General features: G+C 37.3%; 8 protein-coding genes and 2 pseudogenes across 11 annotated transcripts; 5 read left to right on the forward strand and 5 right to left on the reverse strand.

The window, feature by feature from the left end:
- The first annotated feature begins 49 nt into the window (after positions 1 to 49).
- On the forward strand, positions 50 to 1,454 carry clec-23 (annotated as a pseudogene). Its single transcript has 5 exons — positions 50 to 248; positions 412 to 560; positions 608 to 752; positions 797 to 925; positions 1,084 to 1,454. Coding segments are annotated over exons 1-5 (993 nt in total).
- Positions 1,455 to 1,831: 377 nt separating this feature from the next.
- clec-25 (C-type lectin domain-containing protein) lies at positions 1,832 to 3,442 on the forward strand. The gene is made up of 6 exons (NM_001028978.3): positions 1,832 to 2,083; positions 2,128 to 2,229; positions 2,390 to 2,538; positions 2,585 to 2,729; positions 2,772 to 2,891; positions 2,947 to 3,442. Exons 1-6 carry the CDS (start codon positions 1,891 to 1,893, stop codon positions 3,285 to 3,287), a joined length of 1,050 nt encoding a protein of 349 aa, NP_001024149.1. The 5' UTR covers positions 1,832 to 1,890; the 3' UTR covers positions 3,288 to 3,442.
- clec-30 lies at positions 3,173 to 4,506 on the reverse strand (annotated as a pseudogene). The gene has a single exon. A coding segment is annotated over exon 1 (1,334 nt).
- Positions 4,507 to 5,401: 895 nt separating this feature from the next.
- Positions 5,402 to 7,189, reverse strand: clec-36 (C-type lectin domain-containing protein). The gene is made up of 7 exons (NM_001028979.4): positions 6,891 to 7,189; positions 6,762 to 6,830; positions 6,624 to 6,668; positions 6,272 to 6,423; positions 6,087 to 6,231; positions 5,890 to 6,018; positions 5,402 to 5,846 (listed from the first exon to the last, which is right to left on the reverse strand). The coding sequence occupies exons 1-7, from the start codon at positions 7,042 to 7,044 to the stop codon at positions 5,458 to 5,460; spliced, it is 1,083 nt and encodes a 360-aa protein (NP_001024150.2). The 5' UTR covers positions 7,045 to 7,189; the 3' UTR covers positions 5,402 to 5,457.
- A 12-nt stretch (positions 7,190 to 7,201) lies between these two features.
- Positions 7,202 to 8,790, forward strand: clec-26 (C-type lectin domain-containing protein). The gene is made up of 6 exons (NM_074853.4): positions 7,202 to 7,499; positions 7,560 to 7,673; positions 7,784 to 7,932; positions 7,978 to 8,122; positions 8,166 to 8,294; positions 8,351 to 8,790. Exons 1-6 carry the CDS (start codon positions 7,304 to 7,306, stop codon positions 8,719 to 8,721), a joined length of 1,104 nt encoding a protein of 367 aa, NP_507254.2. The 5' UTR covers positions 7,202 to 7,303; the 3' UTR covers positions 8,722 to 8,790.
- Positions 8,791 to 8,984: 194 nt separating this feature from the next.
- Positions 8,985 to 10,693, reverse strand: clec-37 (C-type lectin domain-containing protein). Its single transcript, NM_074854.5, has 7 exons — positions 10,517 to 10,693; positions 10,383 to 10,451; positions 10,215 to 10,259; positions 9,903 to 10,054; positions 9,718 to 9,862; positions 9,520 to 9,648; positions 8,985 to 9,393 (listed from the first exon to the last, which is right to left on the reverse strand). Exons 1-7 carry the CDS (start codon positions 10,668 to 10,670, stop codon positions 9,020 to 9,022), a joined length of 1,068 nt encoding a protein of 355 aa, NP_507255.2. The 5' UTR covers positions 10,671 to 10,693; the 3' UTR covers positions 8,985 to 9,019.
- Positions 10,694 to 10,857: 164 nt separating this feature from the next.
- clec-35 (C-type lectin domain-containing protein) lies at positions 10,858 to 12,647 on the reverse strand (the record flags this gene model as incomplete). 2 transcript variants are annotated; one of them, NM_001269798.2, is made up of 7 exons in its annotated part: positions 10,858 to 11,264; positions 11,391 to 11,519; positions 11,589 to 11,733; positions 11,774 to 11,925; positions 12,216 to 12,269; positions 12,366 to 12,434; positions 12,509 to 12,647. In NM_001269798.2, the coding sequence occupies 7 exons, from the start codon at positions 12,642 to 12,644 to the stop codon at positions 10,882 to 10,884; spliced, it is 1,068 nt and encodes a 355-aa protein (NP_001256727.1). The 2 variants fall into 2 exon arrangements, with proteins under 2 accessions (NP_001256727.1, NP_001256728.1); NM_001269799.1 differs by having other exon boundaries at positions 10,882 to 11,264; positions 11,574 to 11,733; positions 12,509 to 12,644.
- A 576-nt stretch (positions 12,648 to 13,223) lies between these two features.
- On the forward strand, positions 13,224 to 14,914 carry clec-27 (C-type lectin domain-containing protein). The gene is made up of 7 exons (NM_074856.4): positions 13,224 to 13,429; positions 13,488 to 13,547; positions 13,593 to 13,646; positions 13,692 to 13,840; positions 13,887 to 14,031; positions 14,078 to 14,206; positions 14,382 to 14,914. Exons 1-7 carry the CDS (start codon positions 13,237 to 13,239, stop codon positions 14,741 to 14,743), a joined length of 1,092 nt encoding a protein of 363 aa, NP_507257.2. The 5' UTR covers positions 13,224 to 13,236; the 3' UTR covers positions 14,744 to 14,914.
- Positions 14,915 to 15,009: 95 nt separating this feature from the next.
- clec-31 (C-type lectin domain-containing protein) lies at positions 15,010 to 16,668 on the reverse strand. The gene is made up of 7 exons (NM_074857.3): positions 16,478 to 16,668; positions 16,239 to 16,413; positions 16,097 to 16,159; positions 15,832 to 15,983; positions 15,644 to 15,791; positions 15,471 to 15,590; positions 15,010 to 15,428 (listed from the first exon to the last, which is right to left on the reverse strand). The coding sequence occupies exons 1-7, from the start codon at positions 16,544 to 16,546 to the stop codon at positions 15,049 to 15,051; spliced, it is 1,107 nt and encodes a 368-aa protein (NP_507258.2). The 5' UTR covers positions 16,547 to 16,668; the 3' UTR covers positions 15,010 to 15,048.
- Positions 16,669 to 17,019: 351 nt separating this feature from the next.
- On the forward strand, positions 17,020 to 18,631 carry clec-22 (C-type lectin domain-containing protein; the record flags this gene model as incomplete). Its single annotated transcript, NM_001356775.1, has 6 exons — positions 17,020 to 17,215; positions 17,263 to 17,319; positions 17,634 to 17,782; positions 17,828 to 17,972; positions 18,015 to 18,143; positions 18,264 to 18,631. 6 exons carry the CDS (start codon positions 17,020 to 17,022, stop codon positions 18,629 to 18,631), a joined length of 1,044 nt encoding a protein of 347 aa, NP_001343583.1.
- Between the last annotated feature and the right edge of the window lie 111 nt (positions 18,632 to 18,742).

Below are 18,742 nucleotides of genomic sequence, written 5' to 3' on the forward strand. Positions count from 1 at the left end.
TTTTAACAAAATGTACAACTATTTTATACTAATTAAGTAACAATTTGTGATGTCATCGTCTCACCTGTTTGAAGAGCTAGAATGTGATCAACCTGAAAGCCAAACGTTTTTTAAAAAGCTTCAACTTGTCGATGACTGGAGGAACATATTAAAAAAAGGAGTATTTTTGACTATAATCGTTATCTTTGCGGTTCTATTAACCTATTTTCTGGCAAGAAAATCAATATGTGAAACAGGTTTAGAAAATAGTAAAACAGAATAAAAATTTATATCTTTTATAGGGATTGCCACAAGTTCTACTTTTTCTACGTCCGCTACTTTGCCAACTCCAGGTGGGAATGTAGTGAGCTCTTCATTTCTAGGTGTCGGATAAGGTACGGAAAATACTTGTTTTATCGATGGTATTTTCAGTTGCGGGGAACTATTCTTGCGCTACTGGGTTTACATATATCAGTCATAAGTGTTGGAAATTGATCACTGGCCCACAGAATAGAACAGATGCTGATCATGCTTGCTTTAATCATAAAGGATCAACACTTTTCTCAATTAGAAACGAGCAGGTACGGAAAAACACAGCCAATTTGAGTCTTAAACTTAATAGTTACAGGAAAATCAAGATGTTTAGGAGTTTGTGAAAGACCAGTTGGTTGAGAACCTGTGGACCGGGCTGGTCTGTCGTAGATATGAACCGAAATGGTGTACTTGGGATGTCAAAAGCGGAACCACCGCCGACTACGACAACTTTGCCGAAGGCAATTCTAAAAATTAATGAAACATCTACAATGTCGGTTTGCAGGTTCTTCAAATAATGAATATGGAGACTGTATTTATTATATAACTACTGGAACACAAGCCGGCAAATGGGCAAGTGCATCATGCAATCAGGCGTTGAGTTTTGTGTGTGAGCTACCTGCAACTATTTATGGTAAGGTTTTACGACCACCTTACTGTTAAATTAAAATTACAATATATTTGTTTCGTCGTGAATGTTTATGCCACACACACATATTCTACAGTATAGATCATAGCTACTGTAACGCTGTAAAATATATAGTTCACCTCCATTCACACTATAAATTTTAGATAGAACATGCGAATACAACTACAACAATCATTGCTACATCCCAAATTTGGAATGGAAGCTCTCTAGCGAGGCGCAAAGCTATTGCACATCATTGGATTCTAATTTGGCTTCAATTCAGTCTGCAAATGAAAATCGCTTCGCAATGAGCTTATTTTCCCCGAGAACAGCAATTGCAATTGGTGGAGTTGCCGTTTCAGACAACTTTGTTCTATGGTATGATGGAACAAAAACGACTTTTATCAATATAATCGAGTTTAGAAGAGGGAGTTGTCTTTTCATTAGAGGTGATTACGGAGGACACTGGATAGGTTACGATTGTCTGTATGACAAAGCTGTGTTCTTGTGCAAGCGAAACATTTCAGAAAAGTAGAGAATAAATGTGTTCAGTGAATGTTTACGGATTTTAACATAACACACAGTATTTAGCTCACAAGCTAGTGTTTTCTTTCAACACTTTTAACCATATTTTAACCATATGATAAGATCAATTTGTTTATAAATATCTGTAACTATATCTGTAACTAATTTCTACAATACATATGAAAAAGTAATTTTATTTTTTTGTCTCAGATCCTCCAGTAGCAACAATAGTTCTTATGATACATGAAGGAGAAAATGAATTTTACACGATCAATGCATGCTTTTTTTAATTTCGGAGTTCAGAATGGAATGTCAAAATTTGAAACCCGCCAAGGCGGTGCACAAAAGGCGGTGCACAAATTTTTAAGCGAATTAACTTTCCTTTTCACTTTATCAATATTTCCTTTGTTGTTCATTCATATTTAGCATTTGCTTTCTAATTTATGATGCCAAAGTCTTCTGTATGTGAAGATCAAGAATTTGATAAGCCCCACGAACAAAAACATGTTGAAAGGCTTCAACGTGTCGTGTCTGATCACTGGAAGAATATATTGATCGGAGGATTATCTGAAATTATAATTGTTTCCTTTGCGGTTCTATTAACCTACTTTCTGGCAAGGCAACCAACATGTGAAACAGGTTTGAAAAATATTGAAATCCCATATAACCTTTAATATTTATAGAAATTGCGCTCAGTTCTACATTGCCGACTAGTACTCTACCTATCACAACGATTGGCCCAAAATCTTCACAAATACCGATTTCTAGTACTTTGTCAACTGCGGGTAATAGCATGCAATTTATCTAAGTTATTATCACTGAGTTCTATTAGTGGATAGGGCCCAAATTCTAACGAAAACTTTACAATAAATGCAAATTGGAGGAAAACTAGCTCTTTTTCACGAATAGTTTTCACGAAAAATAAAATTAGTTTATATTTTATAGCTCCCGATAAAAATTATTGCACTGGTAATTTCACTTATGTCAATCATAAATGTTGGAAGTTGGTCACTGGCCCACAGAGTAGAGCAGAAGCTGACCAGGCTTGCTTTATACTCGGCGGATCGACACTTTTCTCAATCAGAAACGAGCAGGTACGGAAAACCAAAGAAATGTATGTCTAGAAATCATCAAATACAGGATAATCTAGCTGTGTTGGAATTCGTAAAAGAAAAAAGTGTCGAGAACCTATGGACCGGGTTAGTTTGTGTAGGGCATGACCCGTTCTCGTGTACCTGGGATGTGAAAAGCGGAACAACTGCTGCCTACAGTAACTTTGCCAAGGGTAGTCCTAGAATAATTTGAACAATTATAACATTTTGTTAAGATAATCCAAATGGAGACTGTATTTACTATATGACTACTGGAACACAAGCCGGCCAATGGGCAAGTGGTTCGTGTGATGAGGCTATGAGTTTTGTGTGTGAGCTACCAGCAACTATTTATGGTAATGTTTTAATGTTAAACATGGAAACTCCAGATTTGCATAATTTCAATTTTAGATGAAACATGTGTATTCAACTACGACAATTATTGCTACATCCCATATGATCAAATAAATACATCCAAACAAGGACAGAGCATCTGTGAATTATCGGGTTCCAACTTGGCCTCAATACGTTCAGGAAATGAAAATCGTTTTCTCATGAGCACCGTGTCAGTATTTTCAATTTTTGCAATTGGCGGATTTGCCTTTTCAGACGATTTGATCCTCTGGTATGATGGAACACCTATGGGCCGTTTACACAGAAACCACGCCCTGTCGGTGCATTGGACAGTGTTCCAGACACCACTACCTCCGCTTAAAAGACTCATGAAGACACAGGTCCCACTGGTAGATTGAACATTATCATACACTGGAGGTGATCCATCCAGCCAATATATTTCACCGTAATATGGAACAGCTGCACCTAGGGAAGTGTATCCGTCCACAACGTCATTGTAAATACTTTGTATGTAACGATTTTCATTGGCAGAGTTAATTGAAACAAGGTTGGCGCACAACGTCTTGCAGTAATTCTGTCCTTCAGCAACAGTGTGCAGATTATCGTTACGTAGGTAACAATGCTTGTTGTAATTGTTATCGCAATTATCATCTTAAACTTATGAATATTAAGAAGCCATCAGTAAAACCTTTAAGCCTTACCATGAAAAGTTGGAGGTAGTTCACATATGAAACTCATTGTCTGATTGCATGAACCACTTTGCCATTGTCAAACTAATGGCCCAGTAGCAATGAAGTAAACACAGTCCCCAATGGTCTTGTCGGGAAAATCTAAAAACTAAATACTTCAGAATTATTACGATTTCCATCCTCGCCTTCTGAAAAGTTATCATATCCTGCCGACGTCCCGCTTTCCTTATCCCAAATGCACACGTAAGTAGACGGCGACGATTTCTCCGTTTCACAAATCAACCCGGTCCATAGATTATCAACACCGCTGTTCGATACAAAATCAAGAATTGCTTTTTCTTTTTTGAACAAAAATATAAAAAATGTGTTACCTGTTCATTCCGAATCGAAAAAGGGTCGAGCCTCCGTGCCCCATACAAGCAGAGTCCGCATGTTCTCGGATTTTCGGGTTAGTTATTAATTGTAAACATTTGTTATTAATATTCGTGAAGCCGGAGGTGCAATTAATGTTGTTTGCGGGTTCTGTGATTAGAAAATCCCGTATTTATTCATTTTGATATAGTGATCAGTTTTATAACCTATTCTACAGGTGAGCTTATGTATACTTGTTTGAAGTGACCGACCGACCGTGTAAAATAAATAAATCTCACCTGAGCTAGTTCTCTCGAAGCTGGATACAGTACTCGCTTGAATAGCAGAACTCGTGAATTTGTCTGTAAACCAAACAAGTTTAAACGTCTCTTTGAGATACCTTCTCTTTTGCAAATTGCTTACCAGATTCACAAGCTGGATGCGTCGACAGAAAATACGTTAAACGAACAGCACCCGCTATGATAAAAATTTCAGCTATTATTACGATTACTATAATCAACCAATGACGTTGTAAAAATAGACACCATTTTCCAGGCTCTGAAGCCGGGGTCGACATTGATCGAAAAGTTTTCAAAAACTGAAACAAAAAGTGATAAGAAAATTGATTTACTTAAAACGGCAATCCATTATGCACTCATGCTGACATTGTTCTGAAATGATGTGAATAGGCAGTTGATAACTGTAGAAAAAATCACGATGTTTTACGATGACCTACAGGGATTGGCCAACAAAAACTAATTCTTACAGAGAAAAACTGATTGAACATACTAAAGTATTTGTGAACTGTGAATATGCGAATATGCGAATATCGTAATATATCGTAATATAACAAGAAACTTGTTCTATTTAAAAAAAAAAATTAAATATAACTATTTATTTATTGCTGTTTTCTCTACGATTTTTCGAAGTATCTCAGTTCATCCACCATCAACTCATTTTTTAAAAATCATCAGTGTGTATTAGGCGATGATTTGTATTTTGCAAATGAACAGAGACGCGTTCCATCTCGCGTCCCTTCATTGGCGTACAGGTGGCGCCCCACGTCTTTCTCTTCCCCTCTCTCTTTCTGACTTTCTCTTCAAACACGTAAGACATCACGACTTTAAATACTTCAAAAAAATTGGTTCAAAGAGGGAAGTTGATAAGGAAATAGGGAAAGTAATTCTCTTAAACGTGGAGCACCGCCTCTGCTAGTTTTGTGTTACATGAACCCATAATTGAAGTTCAGATGGAAGTTCCTCGTCACCTCAAGAAACAATCGGAACGTCCCCAAGTAAACTTTAAAAGGACAATAGATGACCATGGTCACTGACGGCAAGAGTGAGTCATTAATGCTGTGTCTCGGAATGCTCACCATGAACTCAGCTCTAGAATATGCAGCTGAAATTCACATTTTATGTGCAACATGTTCTTTGAAATTGAATAGGTTTCGTTTAAAAATTCACTGGCACCTTCAGAACCCTTTCATAGTAAGCCGAACACAGAATATTTATTCTCAAAACATCATTTAGTTCAGACACTCAATTCCTGCAGGCCGTTTGCACAGAAACCAGCCATTACTGGAGCATTCGGTGGTGGTCCAATAACCAGTATCCCATGAAAGAAGCATTTCTGCACATGTTCCATTGTTATAGTTTCGAATGTTATTGTACGTTGAGGTTGAGCCGTCAAGCCAATAAATGTCGTCGCGGTCTAGAACCGCTGCACCAAGTGTAATATATCCATCTTTAATATAGTATATGGATTGTACGTAACGATTTTCGTTGGCCGAATTGATTGAAACAACGTTGGCACACTTCGTTTTGCAGAACTTTTGAGCATCAGCAATGCTGTACGCCTTATCCTTATCGTAGCGTAGGTAGCAATGGTTGTTGTAATTGTTATAGCAATTGTTGTCTGAAGGAAAACAATTAGTTGAACCATGACTCTGAATCTTTACCATTAATAGTTGGAGGCAGTTCACACACGAAATACATGTACACATTACACGAACAACTTTCCCATTGTCCAACTCTGGACCCTCTAGTGTTAATGGTAACGCACTCCCCAATGGTCACGTTGGGATGACCTAAAATTTCACTCTCACTAAAACTTCATAAAAGTACAAGAAAATCCTTCTATTGAAATGATCCTCACCGGGTGCAAAGTTATCATAGCCCTCTGCGGTTCCACTGAACTTATCCCAAATACACGAGGAAGTAGTATTTCCTTTACATACTAATCCCAACCAAAAATTCTCATAATAGATATCGGAAACGAAATTAACAAGTGCATCATTTTCCTGTAATGGCCTTAAAGCATAAGTATGAAGCTGTTCCTACCTGCTGATTTCTGATTGTAAGAAGTGTCGAACCTCCTTTTCCCCAACAATCGTAGTCAACATTTGATCGATAGTCCCCCCAAGTTAGTAACTGCCAACATTTACCATTGATCAAGAGGAAACCGACAGAGCAAGTAAGGTTGTTTGGAGGTGCTGTAAGTTAAAAATTTCCGAACTCTACATAGACAGTAGGTGGTCAAAGGTGGTTTTTTGTCTACATGATGGATCATTATTTTGGGGTATGAGAATCAAGCAAACTGAAGAAGTTCTGTATATTTTTTCCAAACACCAGTTGAAAGCAGGTTTTTGAAAATTTGTATTTGCCACATTTCCCGACAACGAGCTAATCTCACCTTGTGTGCTGGAAGTTGTCACCGGTCTTGTTGTAGCAGAAATGTCTGAAAGGAAGAACTTTATAGGAATATGCTACGTGACTACAAAAAGAAACTGTTCTAAAAAGCTTTTAGTTGCGATTGTTAAAATATTCTCACCTGAAGTGGTCGTGGTTTCTTTAAAGGTGGATACCGTACTAGTTTGAATAGCAGAACTTGTGAATTTATCTGTAAACAAGTTAAACTTTCACTTGAAGATCCCTTGCCTCCTCAAGTAAAGAACACTACCTGTTTCACAAGCCGCATGACTTGAAAGAACATATGTGAAATAAGCAGTTCCAATTATAATAACAAGTTCAAATGTTACCACAATCAGAATTATTTTCCAATGAAGGTGTAGAAATTGATTCAATTTTCCAAGCACTGGTGGTAAATTCGGCATAGTTCGAAAAATGAAATAATTGGAAGAATTGATAAGAGCATTAACAATAATCCATTGACTATTAATGGTGACTATTTAGTAAAAATGTGAAAGGATTCTGCACAAATTGATAACGTTATTTGATCCTCTTGAGAGCCTAATTATGAGTGTATTAAGACCAAGTGCTTCACTTTCAAAATTATTAATTTTCCTTTTCTCCTTATCAATTTGTGCCTTTCTCCTCTTAATTCATTCGAAAAATATTTGTATTCGAATTGCAATGTCAAAATCTTACGTGTTCGGAGAACTAGAAATTGAAGAGCCATCTAATAATCAAACACGTCTTGAAAAGCTTCAACTTGTCGCTAGTGATCATTGGAAAAATATATTGATCGGTGGATTATCTGAAATTATAATTGTTGCCTCTGTGGCTCTATTAACCTACCTTCTGACAAGACAACCAATATGTGAAACAGGTTTTTTTAAGAAGTTATATTCTGTATACATTTTTTGCATTCTACGTTCATTGTTTACAGCAGTTTCTACAATTTCTACATTGGCAACCAGTACTTTACCTATTACAACAAAAAGCTCAACAACACATTGGTCGACTTCCAGTACTCCGATTTCCAGTACTTCGCCAACTTCAGGTAAGACTGGATTAGCCACGACCCTTCAATTCCATGTCATTATTTGTTTCATACACACTCTTCTACATAAGGGCGTGTACAGTACTTTGCCAATAGTTTGTATTTTACAGCTCCCGAGAACTATTCTTGTGCTGCTGGGTTCCCCTATATCAATCATAAATGCTGGAAGTTGGTCACTGGGCCCCAAAATAGAGCAGATGCTGACCAGGCTTGCAATAATCTTGGTGGATCGACCCTTTTCTCAATCAGAAACGATCAGGTATCAAAAAAAACCAAATTATATTGAGCTTGCAATTATGCACAGGATAATCAAGCTGTGCTGGAATTCGTAAAAGATCAGCAAGTCAAGAACCTGTGGACCGGGTTGATCTGTGATAACAACGATCCGTCTTTGTGTACGTGGGATGTGCAGAGCGGAACCACCGCAGCTTACAATAACTTTGCCAAGGGTATCTCTCAAAATGATTGGAGTATCCACGAAATTATTTTCAGGATATCCAAGTGGCGTAAATGAAGAGTGCATTTATTACATGACTACTGGAACACAAGCCGGACAGTGGGCCAGTGGATTGTGCAATGAGACTATGAGTTTTGTGTGTGAGCTGCCAACGACTATTTACGGTAAGATTTCAAGAGTTAACCAGGACCAAAAAAACTTCTCATACTCTCAATTTCAGATGAAACATGCAAATACAACTACAACACTTATTGCTACACCCCATACTCTCTCGGTAAAACTGCCAGCGATGCTCAGAGCTATTGTACATCATTGGGGTCCAATCTGGTATCAATTCACTCTGGAAACGAGAATCGATACGTCATGACAATTAATTTTGGAAGAAACAAAAATATATTAATTGGCGGAGTGGCTTTTTCAAATGATGTGATGTTATGGTATGATGGAACAGAATCGAATTTCAACAATATCTACCAGATAAAAGACGGGAATTGTCTTAACATGAATAATACCAATGGAGGCTGGTATGGAGGTGATTGTATGGCTAGCAATAATTATTTTATTTGCAAACGAAGAATCCTGGAAAAATAGCTATTATCCTAACATTTTTAAGATTTATGATGTCTTGTTTTTGGTTCATAAACTTTTCCAATTCACCGATTTATGTCCACCTATCAATTCGGGTTCCCTTCCCGGGGTTGACAGTGTGTATGAACAAGTAGTCTTATTTTTTTTCAATCAACAAGATTTTTCAAGATCGTCCAACTTCCGGGATTTCAGATTTCAGGCCAGTTTGGGCAGATAGAAAATTTCAAAAATTCAGTTAATATATACGTAACAGATTGAAATATTGAAATATAACAAATTTATTCTCAACGGTTGATTCGGATCAACACTCAATTCCAGCGGGTCGTTTACACAAAATCCACGCCTTCTGGGAACATTCGATAGTGGTCCAGTAACCCATACCAAATGAGACATCCATGATCGCACAAGTTCCATTGTCATTGTTCCCAATGTTTATGAACACCGTGGATGATCCGTCCAGCCAATAAATATTATTGTCGTTTAAAACCGCTACGCCAAGTATAATATGTTCCTTCACATTGTAAATGGATTGTACGTAGCGACTTTCATCGCCAGAATTGATTGACACAACTTCGGCGCACATCGGCTTGCAAAATTCATGTGCTTCAGCGACGGTGTAGGCATCATCAAAGCGTGTGTAACAATGATTGTTAAAATTTTTTTCGCAATTTTTGTCTTCAATAAATAGAATATATTAAACCTTAAAGCAGAGGTGGGCGGCAATCAATTATGTTTGCCCAATTATCCAACTTTCGGATTGCCCAACTGCAATCGCCGCCCACTGTTGCTTTGAGTTCTTACCATAAATAGTTGGAGGTAATTCACATAAGATACTATTTTGCTGATTGCACAAGCCAGTTTTCCATTGTCCAGCTTCCTTTCCAGTGGTGATGAAGTAACCACACGAAGCAGTGCTCACGTTGGGATAACCTAAAATCGAGTATTCACTAAAATTTGAGAAAAAGCACTCCAGAATCCTTCCAAAGAAGTTTTCCTTACCGCTTGCAAAGTTATCATAGCTCTCCGCGGATCCACTCACTATATCCCAAATACACGTGGAAATAGTGTGCCCATGACAAAGCAACCCTGTCCAGATGTTGCCAATATTGTTCTTTGAGGCAAAATCAAGAATTGCGCTATTTTCCTGTAATAGTTTCGAAACAAGAATCTCAAGCACACTCTACCTGTTCATTCCTAATCGAAAATAGTTTTGAACCTCCGTGCAGCCAACAATTGTGGTTACCATTTGCTCGTGTGCCAACCCCAGTTAATAATTGCAAGCATTTACCACCGATCAACTCGAAACCGATGTGACAACTTAGGTTGTTTGAGGGAGCTGTGATATCACGAATTACAGTATTTTTCTATAAGTGAGGGTTATTTTAAAAAATTATACCCTCGAAACACTTAATAAAAACAGTATACAATTAATCTTATTAGTATCAGCGAATATAAAGAACCCAGTTGGAGTTTTCCCATAAATGAGCTACCCTTACCATGTGTGCTAGATATTGACACCAAACTTGTTGTAGATGGAGTTTCTGAAAGTGAATGTTTAATTGATACTAGAACACTACTGCGTGAAAAATTCTAGCAAAGAGACTTATTTCTCCAAAATTGATAGGAAGACAACATCTACATTTTTGTATGGTAAAAAACCAGACCTGAAATAGTTGAAGTTTTTGTGAAACTGGTTACAGTACTTGTTCGAATTGTAGTCTTTGTTATGATGTCTGCAAATTAAACATGTTGAAACTTCATTTAAATACCTTTTGTCTTTTTGAGTAAAGAGATCTACCTGTTTCACAAGCCGCATGATTTGATAGAACATACGTGAAGTGAGCAGTTCCAATTATAACAGAAAGTTCAAATATTACCACAATCAGAATAATTCTCCAATGAAGTTGTAGAAAATGATTTAATTTTCCGAGCACTGGAGGTAAAGTCGGCATGAAACGAGGAGTGTTTGAAAATTGATACAATTGAAAGAATTGATAAGAGAATTAATTCACTTACAACAATAATCCGTTGACTATTATTAGTGACTTTTTGGAAATAATGTGAATAGATTTCAGCAAATTAATAACTCTTTTTCAAATTTCATATGAATCGATGTGAAACTCGGCAATATTTATAATTTTTATTTTCGATACTTTATTCAATTCAACAAACAGTTCCTGCAGGCCGTTTACACAGAAATTTTCCTGGAGTGGTGCATCTTTCGGTGTACCAGGCACCGTCAGTGATGTAAACCCAATTCACATTCAGCAGCAGACAAGCTCCGTGTTGATACCGTTCAATATAATTATACACCGCTGGTGATCCATCCAGCCAATAAATATCGTCGTAGTATATAACCGCAGCGCCAAGTAAAACATATCCTTGTGTAGTAAATAGTGATCGTATGAAGCGATTTTCATTGGCCGAGCTGATTGAAACAAGGTTGGCACATCTTGTTTTACAGATTTCTTGAGCATCAGGAATGTTGTGCGGAGTATTGTAGCGTAGGTAACATTGATTGTTGTAATTGTAATCACAACTACCGTCTGAAATATATAATTTAAGAATCAATTAACAGCTTTGAGGCAGGGCGGCAATTAAAATTTTTTTAGCGATTTGCACCTCTCTAGCGCTTTCTCCAACCATTGTCCGCTCCTGTCTTGTAGCCTTACCATGAATAGTTGGAGGTAGTTCACACATAAAACCCATTGTCTGATTGCATGAGCCACTTTTCCACTGTCCAGCATCTGGCCCACTGGTGATAAAGTACACACAGCTTGTATTGGTCTCGTTGGGAAAGCCTGAAAATGAACTTTCAATCAAATTTTGTAAAGAATATCTCAGAATCCGCTTGCCTATCACTTTCTCACCGTTGGCAAAGTTATCGTAGTCCGCCGCAGACCCACTCTTCATATCCCACGTGCACGATGAACTAGTGTTACCGGCACATATCAACCCGGTCCAAACATAATTAACGCCGGCGTTTGACAAATAATCAAGAGCTGCAGTATTTTCCTGTAATTGTATTTAGCAAACAACGATCAACTCATTTTACCTGTTCATTCCTAATTGAAAAAAGGGTTGAACCTCCGTATCCCATACAAACAGCGTCGGCATCTTCTCGTGTTCGGCGAATAGGAATTAAAAACCAACATTTTCCATTGATATGGGTGAAGCCTATTGTGCAATCAAGAGTGAAGGGGGGTGCTGCAAAGAAATTTGTTCATCTATCAATATGTTGTTTCTGGATCCTCTTTGGTATAACAGTGCAGATACAATTCTGATAAAAAAGATGTAATGCTCAGTGATGACACGAGACAGAAGTATGAATGGTTACCTAGCATTAATCTAATTTAAAAACGATACTACTTTGGTCATGAATGAAATCGACAGTTATGAGTTTCGAAACGAGACCCTAAATGTAAAATAGAAATGTTCTGTGGAACGTCCCCCTCTCTCTCTCTCTCTGGTAGGGCGCACTTACAGCCTATCCTTACCAGGTTCAGTGGAAGTTGACAAGGGCCTGGTTGTTGTTGAGTTGGATGAAGTATCTGAAAGCACATTTTCTACAGGAAGAACTTTGCGAATATGATCGGGGTGAAAACTAGATATTCATCGATATCTCGATGCTCAAAAATAAATCTAACCTGATCCTGTTGATGTTGTTGCGAAACTGGATACTGTGCTTGTTTGAATAGCAGAACTTGTTATTGTATCTGAAAGTCGAAGTGATCAGTTGTTTTTTCTAGAAGCAATCTTGCCCATTTAAGTAAAGGAAAGTAAAACCTACCTGTTTCACAAAAGGGCTTCGACAGAATATATGTTAAACGAACAGCTCCAATTGTAATCAAAATTTCAAAAATTACCCCAAACAGTATGATCTTCCAATGAAGTTGCAGGAATCGATGTAATTTTTCAAACATCATTCCGATGTCTGGAGGAATGGGAAGAGTTGATAAGACTATTAACTCTTTTAAACGTGGAGTGGCGCCAGTTAAAAATTACTCATATGGTGTTGGAATAATTGAATATCAAAGTGTAACCTTAAAATATTATTTCAAAAGTCATGAATTAGGAAAAGGATGACAAAAACAAAATTCAGAACTTTTCAGTTTCTAACCATTTTTGAAGTTTGTCAAAGTACTCTAAAGCCTTCCACTAGTTTTTCAATTTGTCCATAAGTTACCAAAACTCTCCTGACAGCTTTCTAGAGCTATCTAAAAATTTTCAGACATTTCTGTCCTCTTCAAGAAATTTCCTGAGACTACCAGATGCTTCTATAAATTTCTGAAATTTTCTGAAAAGTTTCAAAATTTTTTTTGTTTTCTGTTTTGAACCTTTTAATCGGATTTATGTAATTTTGCGAAAAGACTGATAAGTGTATTAGGAATATTGTGTGCTCTAATTATAAAATAGTTTTTTCTTTTTTTTGACTACTAAATACTTCCCTCTTCGAAACTCTTCGAAATTTCCCTCTTCGAAAAAAAATAACTTGGATTACTTGAGGGTCAACTTGTGATGTCAAAATCTTATGAGTTTGAAGAGCTAGAATGTGATGAGCCCACTCAACAAACTCGTTTTGAAAAAATTCAAAATGTTGCTTCTGATCACTGGAAGGATATATTGATCGGAGTATTATCTCAAATTATGTACTTGAGCTTTGTTGTTTTGTTAACCTACTTTTTGGCAAGACAGCATCTGTGCGAAACAGGTTTTTTTTTCAAAGATTAATATGACTTACTATTAGAACCATTTCTGATTGTTTACAGAACTTTTCACAAGTTCTACATTGCCAACTATACCTATCACATCTTCACGTTCAAGACCTGGTAAGAAGTGTCAGTTGTATATAATAATTGTTTCTGGGACTTCAGATTCAACGTCTACATCCACTACAAGGTCGGTTACCAGTACAATACCAACTCCATGTTAGTCCCACTGATGGTACTTTCCCAACATTCATTAATTTACAGCTGTGGGGAACTACACCTGCACCGATGGTTTTACTTATATCAATAATAAATGCTGGAAATTGGTCACTAGCTCTCAGAGTAGAGCAGATGCCGACCAGGCCTGCTATAATCTCGGCGGATCGACCCTTTTTTCGATTAGAAGCGATCAGGTAAGAAACTACGAAAATAAGTTGATTTTTAAATAATTTTGTATAGGAAAACCAAGCTGTGCTTGATTTCGTGAAAAACGAGAATGTCGATAACTTGTGGACAGGGTTGATTTGTGATGATCATGGGCAGTTTCTGTGCACCTGGGATGTTGATAGCGGGGACATCTCAGCTTACAATAACTTTGCCAAGAGTTAGTATTTTAGGTTAATCGAAAAATCAACAAAAGAAGTTTCCAGCTTATCCAAATAACGTGACTGGAGGTTGCATTTACTATATGACTACCGGATCGCAAGCCGGGCAATGGACAAACGGAGCGTGTAATAAGGCATTGAGTTTTGTGTGTGAGCTACCAGCAACTATTCACGGTAAGATTTAAGGCGGCCAACTTCGAGATTCGCGGGAATTTAGAAACTGATTTCGCGGTAAGTAAAAAAAAAGGAAAATTCTACCATTTCATCTAGATAAAACTAAAATCTGAGATACTGACTTCATGTGATGGACGTACACGACCAAGTTAACTATTAAAAAGTTAAATTCCAGATGAAACATGTAAATACAACTACAACAATTATTGCTACATCACAAACGATCAACTAAAAATCTCCAGCGATGCACAGCAAATTTGCACATCATCTGGTTCCAACTTGGTGTCAATTCACTCTGCAAATGAAAATCGATTCCTAACGACAATCTATTCTCCGCCGGTTTTAGTTGGCGGAGTCGCATTTTCAAGCAATTTGATTCTATGGTATGATGGAACGCCATCGACTTTTAACAATATAAAATCGATAACCAATGGAAATTGCCTTTTCATCAATGATACCCACGGCGGCTGGTATGGTTTCGACTGTTTTACTGGAAGTGGTGACTTCATTTGCAAGCAAAAGATTCGGGAAATGTAGCGTCATAATCTAAGTCAATAGCGGTGACAACTCGTCTCGTTCTCTTATCAACTTGGTATTAGTCCCTAATAACTCAATTTGTTTAAAATAAACCTATTAATTTTATGATTCGTTGTGATAATCCTAAGAGGAGAACAAAATGTAATAATAATTTCCACAGTTGGTCTGAAAAAGTAGTTTTATCTTTGGTATTGGTGTAGTATTTGAAATGTGTCCATGAGCATATATTTGATGATAAGCCAACTAATGAAAAATATTTCTGACAATTCTTATTACAACATTTTATTCTCGAAAATTCATTCAAATCAACACACAATTCCTGCCGGCCGTTTACACAGAAACCATGATCTTTGGGTGCATTCGACAGTGTACCAAAAACCACGACGGTGTTTTGAAACACTCATGAACAGACAATTTCCATTCAAAGTTCGTTTAATATTATTATAGACCGGTAGTGATCCGTCCAGCCAATATATGTCGTCGGATGAAAGAAGCATTGCACCAAGTTGAATATATCCGTTTGTGTCATTGTAAATACTTTGTACATAACGATTTTCGTTGGCCGAATTGATTGAAACTAGGTTGGCGCACTTTGTTTTGCAGAACGTTTGAGCTTCAGCAACAGTGTAAGACAAATCGTAGCGTAGGTAGCAATGGTTGTTGTAAATGTTATCACAATTATCATCTTCAATTGAAAAATATTAAAGAGCCATCAGTCAAGAATTACCATGTATTGTTGAAGGTAGTTCACATATGAAACTCATTGTCTGATTACATGAGTCACTTTTCCATTTTCCAGCTTCTGATCCAGCAGTGATGAAATAAACGCATTCATTGCTAGAAAGTCCTAAAAACATTTTAAAAAAACGTGCACTCAATTTTTGAGCAAACACTCCTCACCGCTTGCAAAATTAGTATAGACAAGATTAGTATCCGTAGACCGACTTTCCAGATCCCAATTACAAGTAGTATTCGCTTTGCAATGCAACCCAGTCCAGAGATTTTCAACAGCACTGTTTGGCACAAAATTAAGTATTGCATTATTTTCCTGTAAACCTCTGTAAATGGAAATATCAAGCACATTTTACCTGTTCATTTTTAATTGAAACAAGAGTTGAACCTCCGTAGCTCATACAAGCGGAGTCGGCATTTTCTCGTGTTTGGGGATCAGTGAATAGTCGCCAACATTTACCATTAATGTAGGTGAAGCCGAAAGTGCAACTACTGATGTTTGCTGGTGCTGTAATAAAAAGTTACAGTATTTCTTCTATTCTGTAACCGTGAAAGTATTTCTTATAGTCAGTCGTCTTCAAAAGTTTCGTTGCAGTAACGTAGTCAAAAACTAAATCTAACCTGATCTGGTTCCTGTGAAGGAAAGTGCAGTACTTGAATCAATATCAGAACTAGCCGTGTTACCTGGAAACTAAATTTATGGTTGTTCTGACGCTTTCTGGAGACATTCCTCATCTACACGAGTACAGAAAAAATTTCCCACCTGTAACAGAAGTTGAATTGTTAGCTAGATAATAGGTCAACAGCACAGCACCAGACAAAATTAAAATTTCAGAGATGACTCCGATCAGTACAGCCAGCCAATGATGTTTCAGAAACTGGCTCCATTTTTTGGAAAGTGGAGGTCTAGTGGACAGAGGCTGAGGATTTTTCGAAACCTGCAACAATTTCAACATAAAATTTTTTATACAAAATTCCACCAATCTTGCATGCAAAACTTACCAGTGAAGTCGATTCGTCTATCAAACTAGAGGGGCCAAGCTTCCAGTCATGTTGAACGGACAATTTCATTCTTCATACAACACTGAAGTGTATAGAAGGAAGGAGTTCAAAATAAGTTGGTTGGGCGTCAAAATTACATGAAGTGGGAATCTTGATAAGAAGTTCCTTGTCCAAGGTCACGTTATTGACTGACAAGACTTCACTATACTTTTAGCCACGTAGCGCTATGTGATAAGATTTTGATAGGCTTACATCTGAACTCTGAATTGTAAGAACAGTTGCTCCAAATCTATCGATCGGTTTACAGTAGAGAGTTTTCATAAACAGCCACTACAGGGCTACAGGGACTGGAAAAATGAAATTTTCCCACAACCACAACCACGGAACGCACCATTTCAGTTTGTACAGACTTTCTAATCGGATTTTAATTTATTATCTTGTGGAGACAGACAATGCTCCACTTTGAAGATAATATTTAATTTTCTGTCGCTGTTTGAAATTTAAAGTTTATTTGAACTATTTAACTAAAAATTTTTGATTTGATGTCAACGTCCCACCTGCTGGAACCGCTAGAATGTGATGAGCAGCCCGATATCCAAACCCGTTTTGAAAGATTTCAACATGTCGTTTCTAATTACTGGAAGAATATATTGATCGGACTGCTATTTCAAATTGTGTACTTGACCATTGTCGTGTTTCTAACCTATTTTTTGGCAAGAGAAAACATATGCGAAGCAGGTTTTTTCAAGATTTAAATGTCTTAGAAGCTTTGGTTGGAATTTAAGATTCAACGTCTACATCCACAAAAAGGTTACCAATTTACAGTGCTTTTCCGACTTCAGGTGAGATTCTGAATTGCTTATACAAGTTGGTTTGGTAGACTGGCTTTCGATCTTACTGACGGTTGCAGACAGTACCTCGACTAGAACCATGTAGGCGTCAAAAAACTTACCTGCCTGATCTTAAAGCCTGCCTGTCGCTTCAACACGCGCCTTATGCTCAAACATTTTTTCATTTCTCAATTTGAGTTTCAACAAAATGTTAGAAATATGAAAATTTGAAAGGCGTGAAACGAGCAGGTTTCAGGCAGGCAGCAGGACATGAAACCGCGCCTGCCTACTATAGAATCCCTAACCTCGACAACAGGTTTTCACAGCTCCTGGGGACTATTCTTGTGCTGATGGTTTTACCTATGTCAATCATAAATGTTGGAAGTTTGTCACTGGCCCACAGCGTAGAGCAGATGCCGATAAGGCTTGCTTTAATCTCGACGGATCTACACTTTTTTCAATCAGAAATGAACAGGTAAGGATAACCAAAAAATTTTAATTTAGAAATTATGATTTATAGGAAAATCAAGCAGCTCTGGAATTTGTAAAAGATCAAAAAGTCGATAACCTGTGGACGGGCTTGATGTACTATGCGGATGACCCTTTTTCATGCACTTGGGATGTTAACAGTGGAACCACGGAAGCCTACCATAACTTTGCCGAGGGTACATCTCTTAACAGTTGAAATAGCCACAAAATCATATTAGATCATCCAAATAATGAGTATGGAGACTGCATTTATTACATGACAACTGGAACACAAGCCGGGAACTGGGCAAATGGATCGTGTACGGAGACTATGAGTTTTGTGTGTGAGCTACCAGCAACTGTTTACGGTGAGAATGCAAGCACCAAAAACATTATTTTTCAGGCTTTTAAAAATTATTAGGGTTCATGATTTGAAACATTTTTTAACTTTGACACGGAATTACAGGTTTTCACACTCTAAATTTCAGATAAAAATTGCAAATACAACTACGAAAACTATTGCTACACCCCATACAATCAATTGGAAACTTCCAGAGATGCGAAGAACTTTTGCGCATCATCGGGTTCCAATTTGACATCAATTCATTCCGCAAATGAAAATCGCTTTCTTGTGAGCATTCTACCATCTTATTCAATAATTGTACTTGGTGGATTTGCTTTTTCAAAGAATGTTGTCCTATGGCTTGATGGAACACCTACGATTTTCATCAATGCAATATTGATTAATAGAGGGAATTGTCTTTTCCTCTCAAGCCAAAACGGACACTGGTTTGGTTACGATTGTCTGACTGAAAAAGCACATTTTGTTTGCAAGCAAAGAATTTCGGGTCAATAGTAAATTTTTTTATCTTTAAAAATTCAGATGTACATTTTAATTTATACAATAAAGTTGTTCAAAATAAGGAAAAAATATTACTCCAAGCCAAAGAAGCTCGAATGGCCATCA

This window comes from Caenorhabditis elegans, chromosome V (assembly GCF_000002985.6).
Source record: "Caenorhabditis elegans chromosome V".
NCBI lineage: Eukaryota > Metazoa > Nematoda > Chromadorea > Rhabditida > Rhabditidae > Caenorhabditis > Caenorhabditis elegans.

Excerpts from the sequence above, each read along its gene's own strand:
- clec-25 (NM_001028978.3), top strand. The coding sequence starts at position 1,891 with ATGCCAAAGTCTTCTGTATGTGAAGATCAAGAATTTGATAAGCCCCAC. Across the intron at positions 2,084-2,127 it reads GCAACCAACATGTGAAACAG|AAATTGCGCTCAGTTCTACA; the intron begins GTTTGAAAAATA and ends TAATATTTATAG. Across the intron at positions 2,539-2,584 it reads TCTCAATCAGAAACGAGCAG|GATAATCTAGCTGTGTTGGA; the intron begins GTACGGAAAACC and ends CATCAAATACAG.
- clec-36 (NM_001028979.4), bottom strand. The coding sequence starts at position 7,044 with ATGCCGAATTTACCACCAGTGCTTGGAAAATTGAATCAATTTCTACAC. Across the intron at positions 6,831-6,890 it reads TCATGCGGCTTGTGAAACAG|ATAAATTCACAAGTTCTGCT; the intron begins GTAGTGTTCTTT and ends ACTTGTTTACAG. Across the intron at positions 6,424-6,623 it reads GACAACTTCCAGCACACAAG|CACCTCCAAACAACCTTACT; the intron begins GTGAGATTAGCT and ends TTTAACTTACAG.
- clec-26 (NM_074853.4), top strand. The coding sequence starts at position 7,304 with ATGTCAAAATCTTACGTGTTCGGAGAACTAGAAATTGAAGAGCCATCT. Across the intron at positions 7,500-7,559 it reads ACAACCAATATGTGAAACAG|CAGTTTCTACAATTTCTACA; the intron begins GTTTTTTTAAGA and ends CATTGTTTACAG. Across the intron at positions 8,123-8,165 it reads TTACAATAACTTTGCCAAGG|GATATCCAAGTGGCGTAAAT; the intron begins GTATCTCTCAAA and ends AATTATTTTCAG.
- clec-37 (NM_074854.5), bottom strand. The coding sequence starts at position 10,670 with ATGCCGACTTTACCTCCAGTGCTCGGAAAATTAAATCATTTTCTACAA. Across the intron at positions 10,452-10,516 it reads TCATGCGGCTTGTGAAACAG|ACATCATAACAAAGACTACA; the intron begins GTAGATCTCTTT and ends TTTAATTTGCAG. Across the intron at positions 9,394-9,519 it reads ATTACCTCCAACTATTTATG|ACAAAAATTGCGAAAAAAAT; the intron begins GTAAGAACTCAA and ends TATTTATTGAAG.
- clec-27 (NM_074856.4), top strand. The coding sequence starts at position 13,237 with ATGTCAAAATCTTATGAGTTTGAAGAGCTAGAATGTGATGAGCCCACT. Across the intron at positions 13,430-13,487 it reads ACAGCATCTGTGCGAAACAG|AACTTTTCACAAGTTCTACA; the intron begins GTTTTTTTTTCA and ends GATTGTTTACAG. Across the intron at positions 13,647-13,691 it reads CAGTACAATACCAACTCCAT|CTGTGGGGAACTACACCTGC; the intron begins GTTAGTCCCACT and ends ATTAATTTACAG.
- clec-31 (NM_074857.3), bottom strand. The coding sequence starts at position 16,546 with ATGAAATTGTCCGTTCAACATGACTGGAAGCTTGGCCCCTCTAGTTTG. Across the intron at positions 16,160-16,238 it reads CAATTCAACTTCTGTTACAG|GTAACACGGCTAGTTCTGAT; the intron begins GTGGGAAATTTT and ends TTTAGTTTCCAG. Across the intron at positions 15,429-15,470 it reads ACTACCTTCAACAATACATG|ATGATAATTGTGATAACATT; the intron begins GTAATTCTTGAC and ends TTTCAATTGAAG.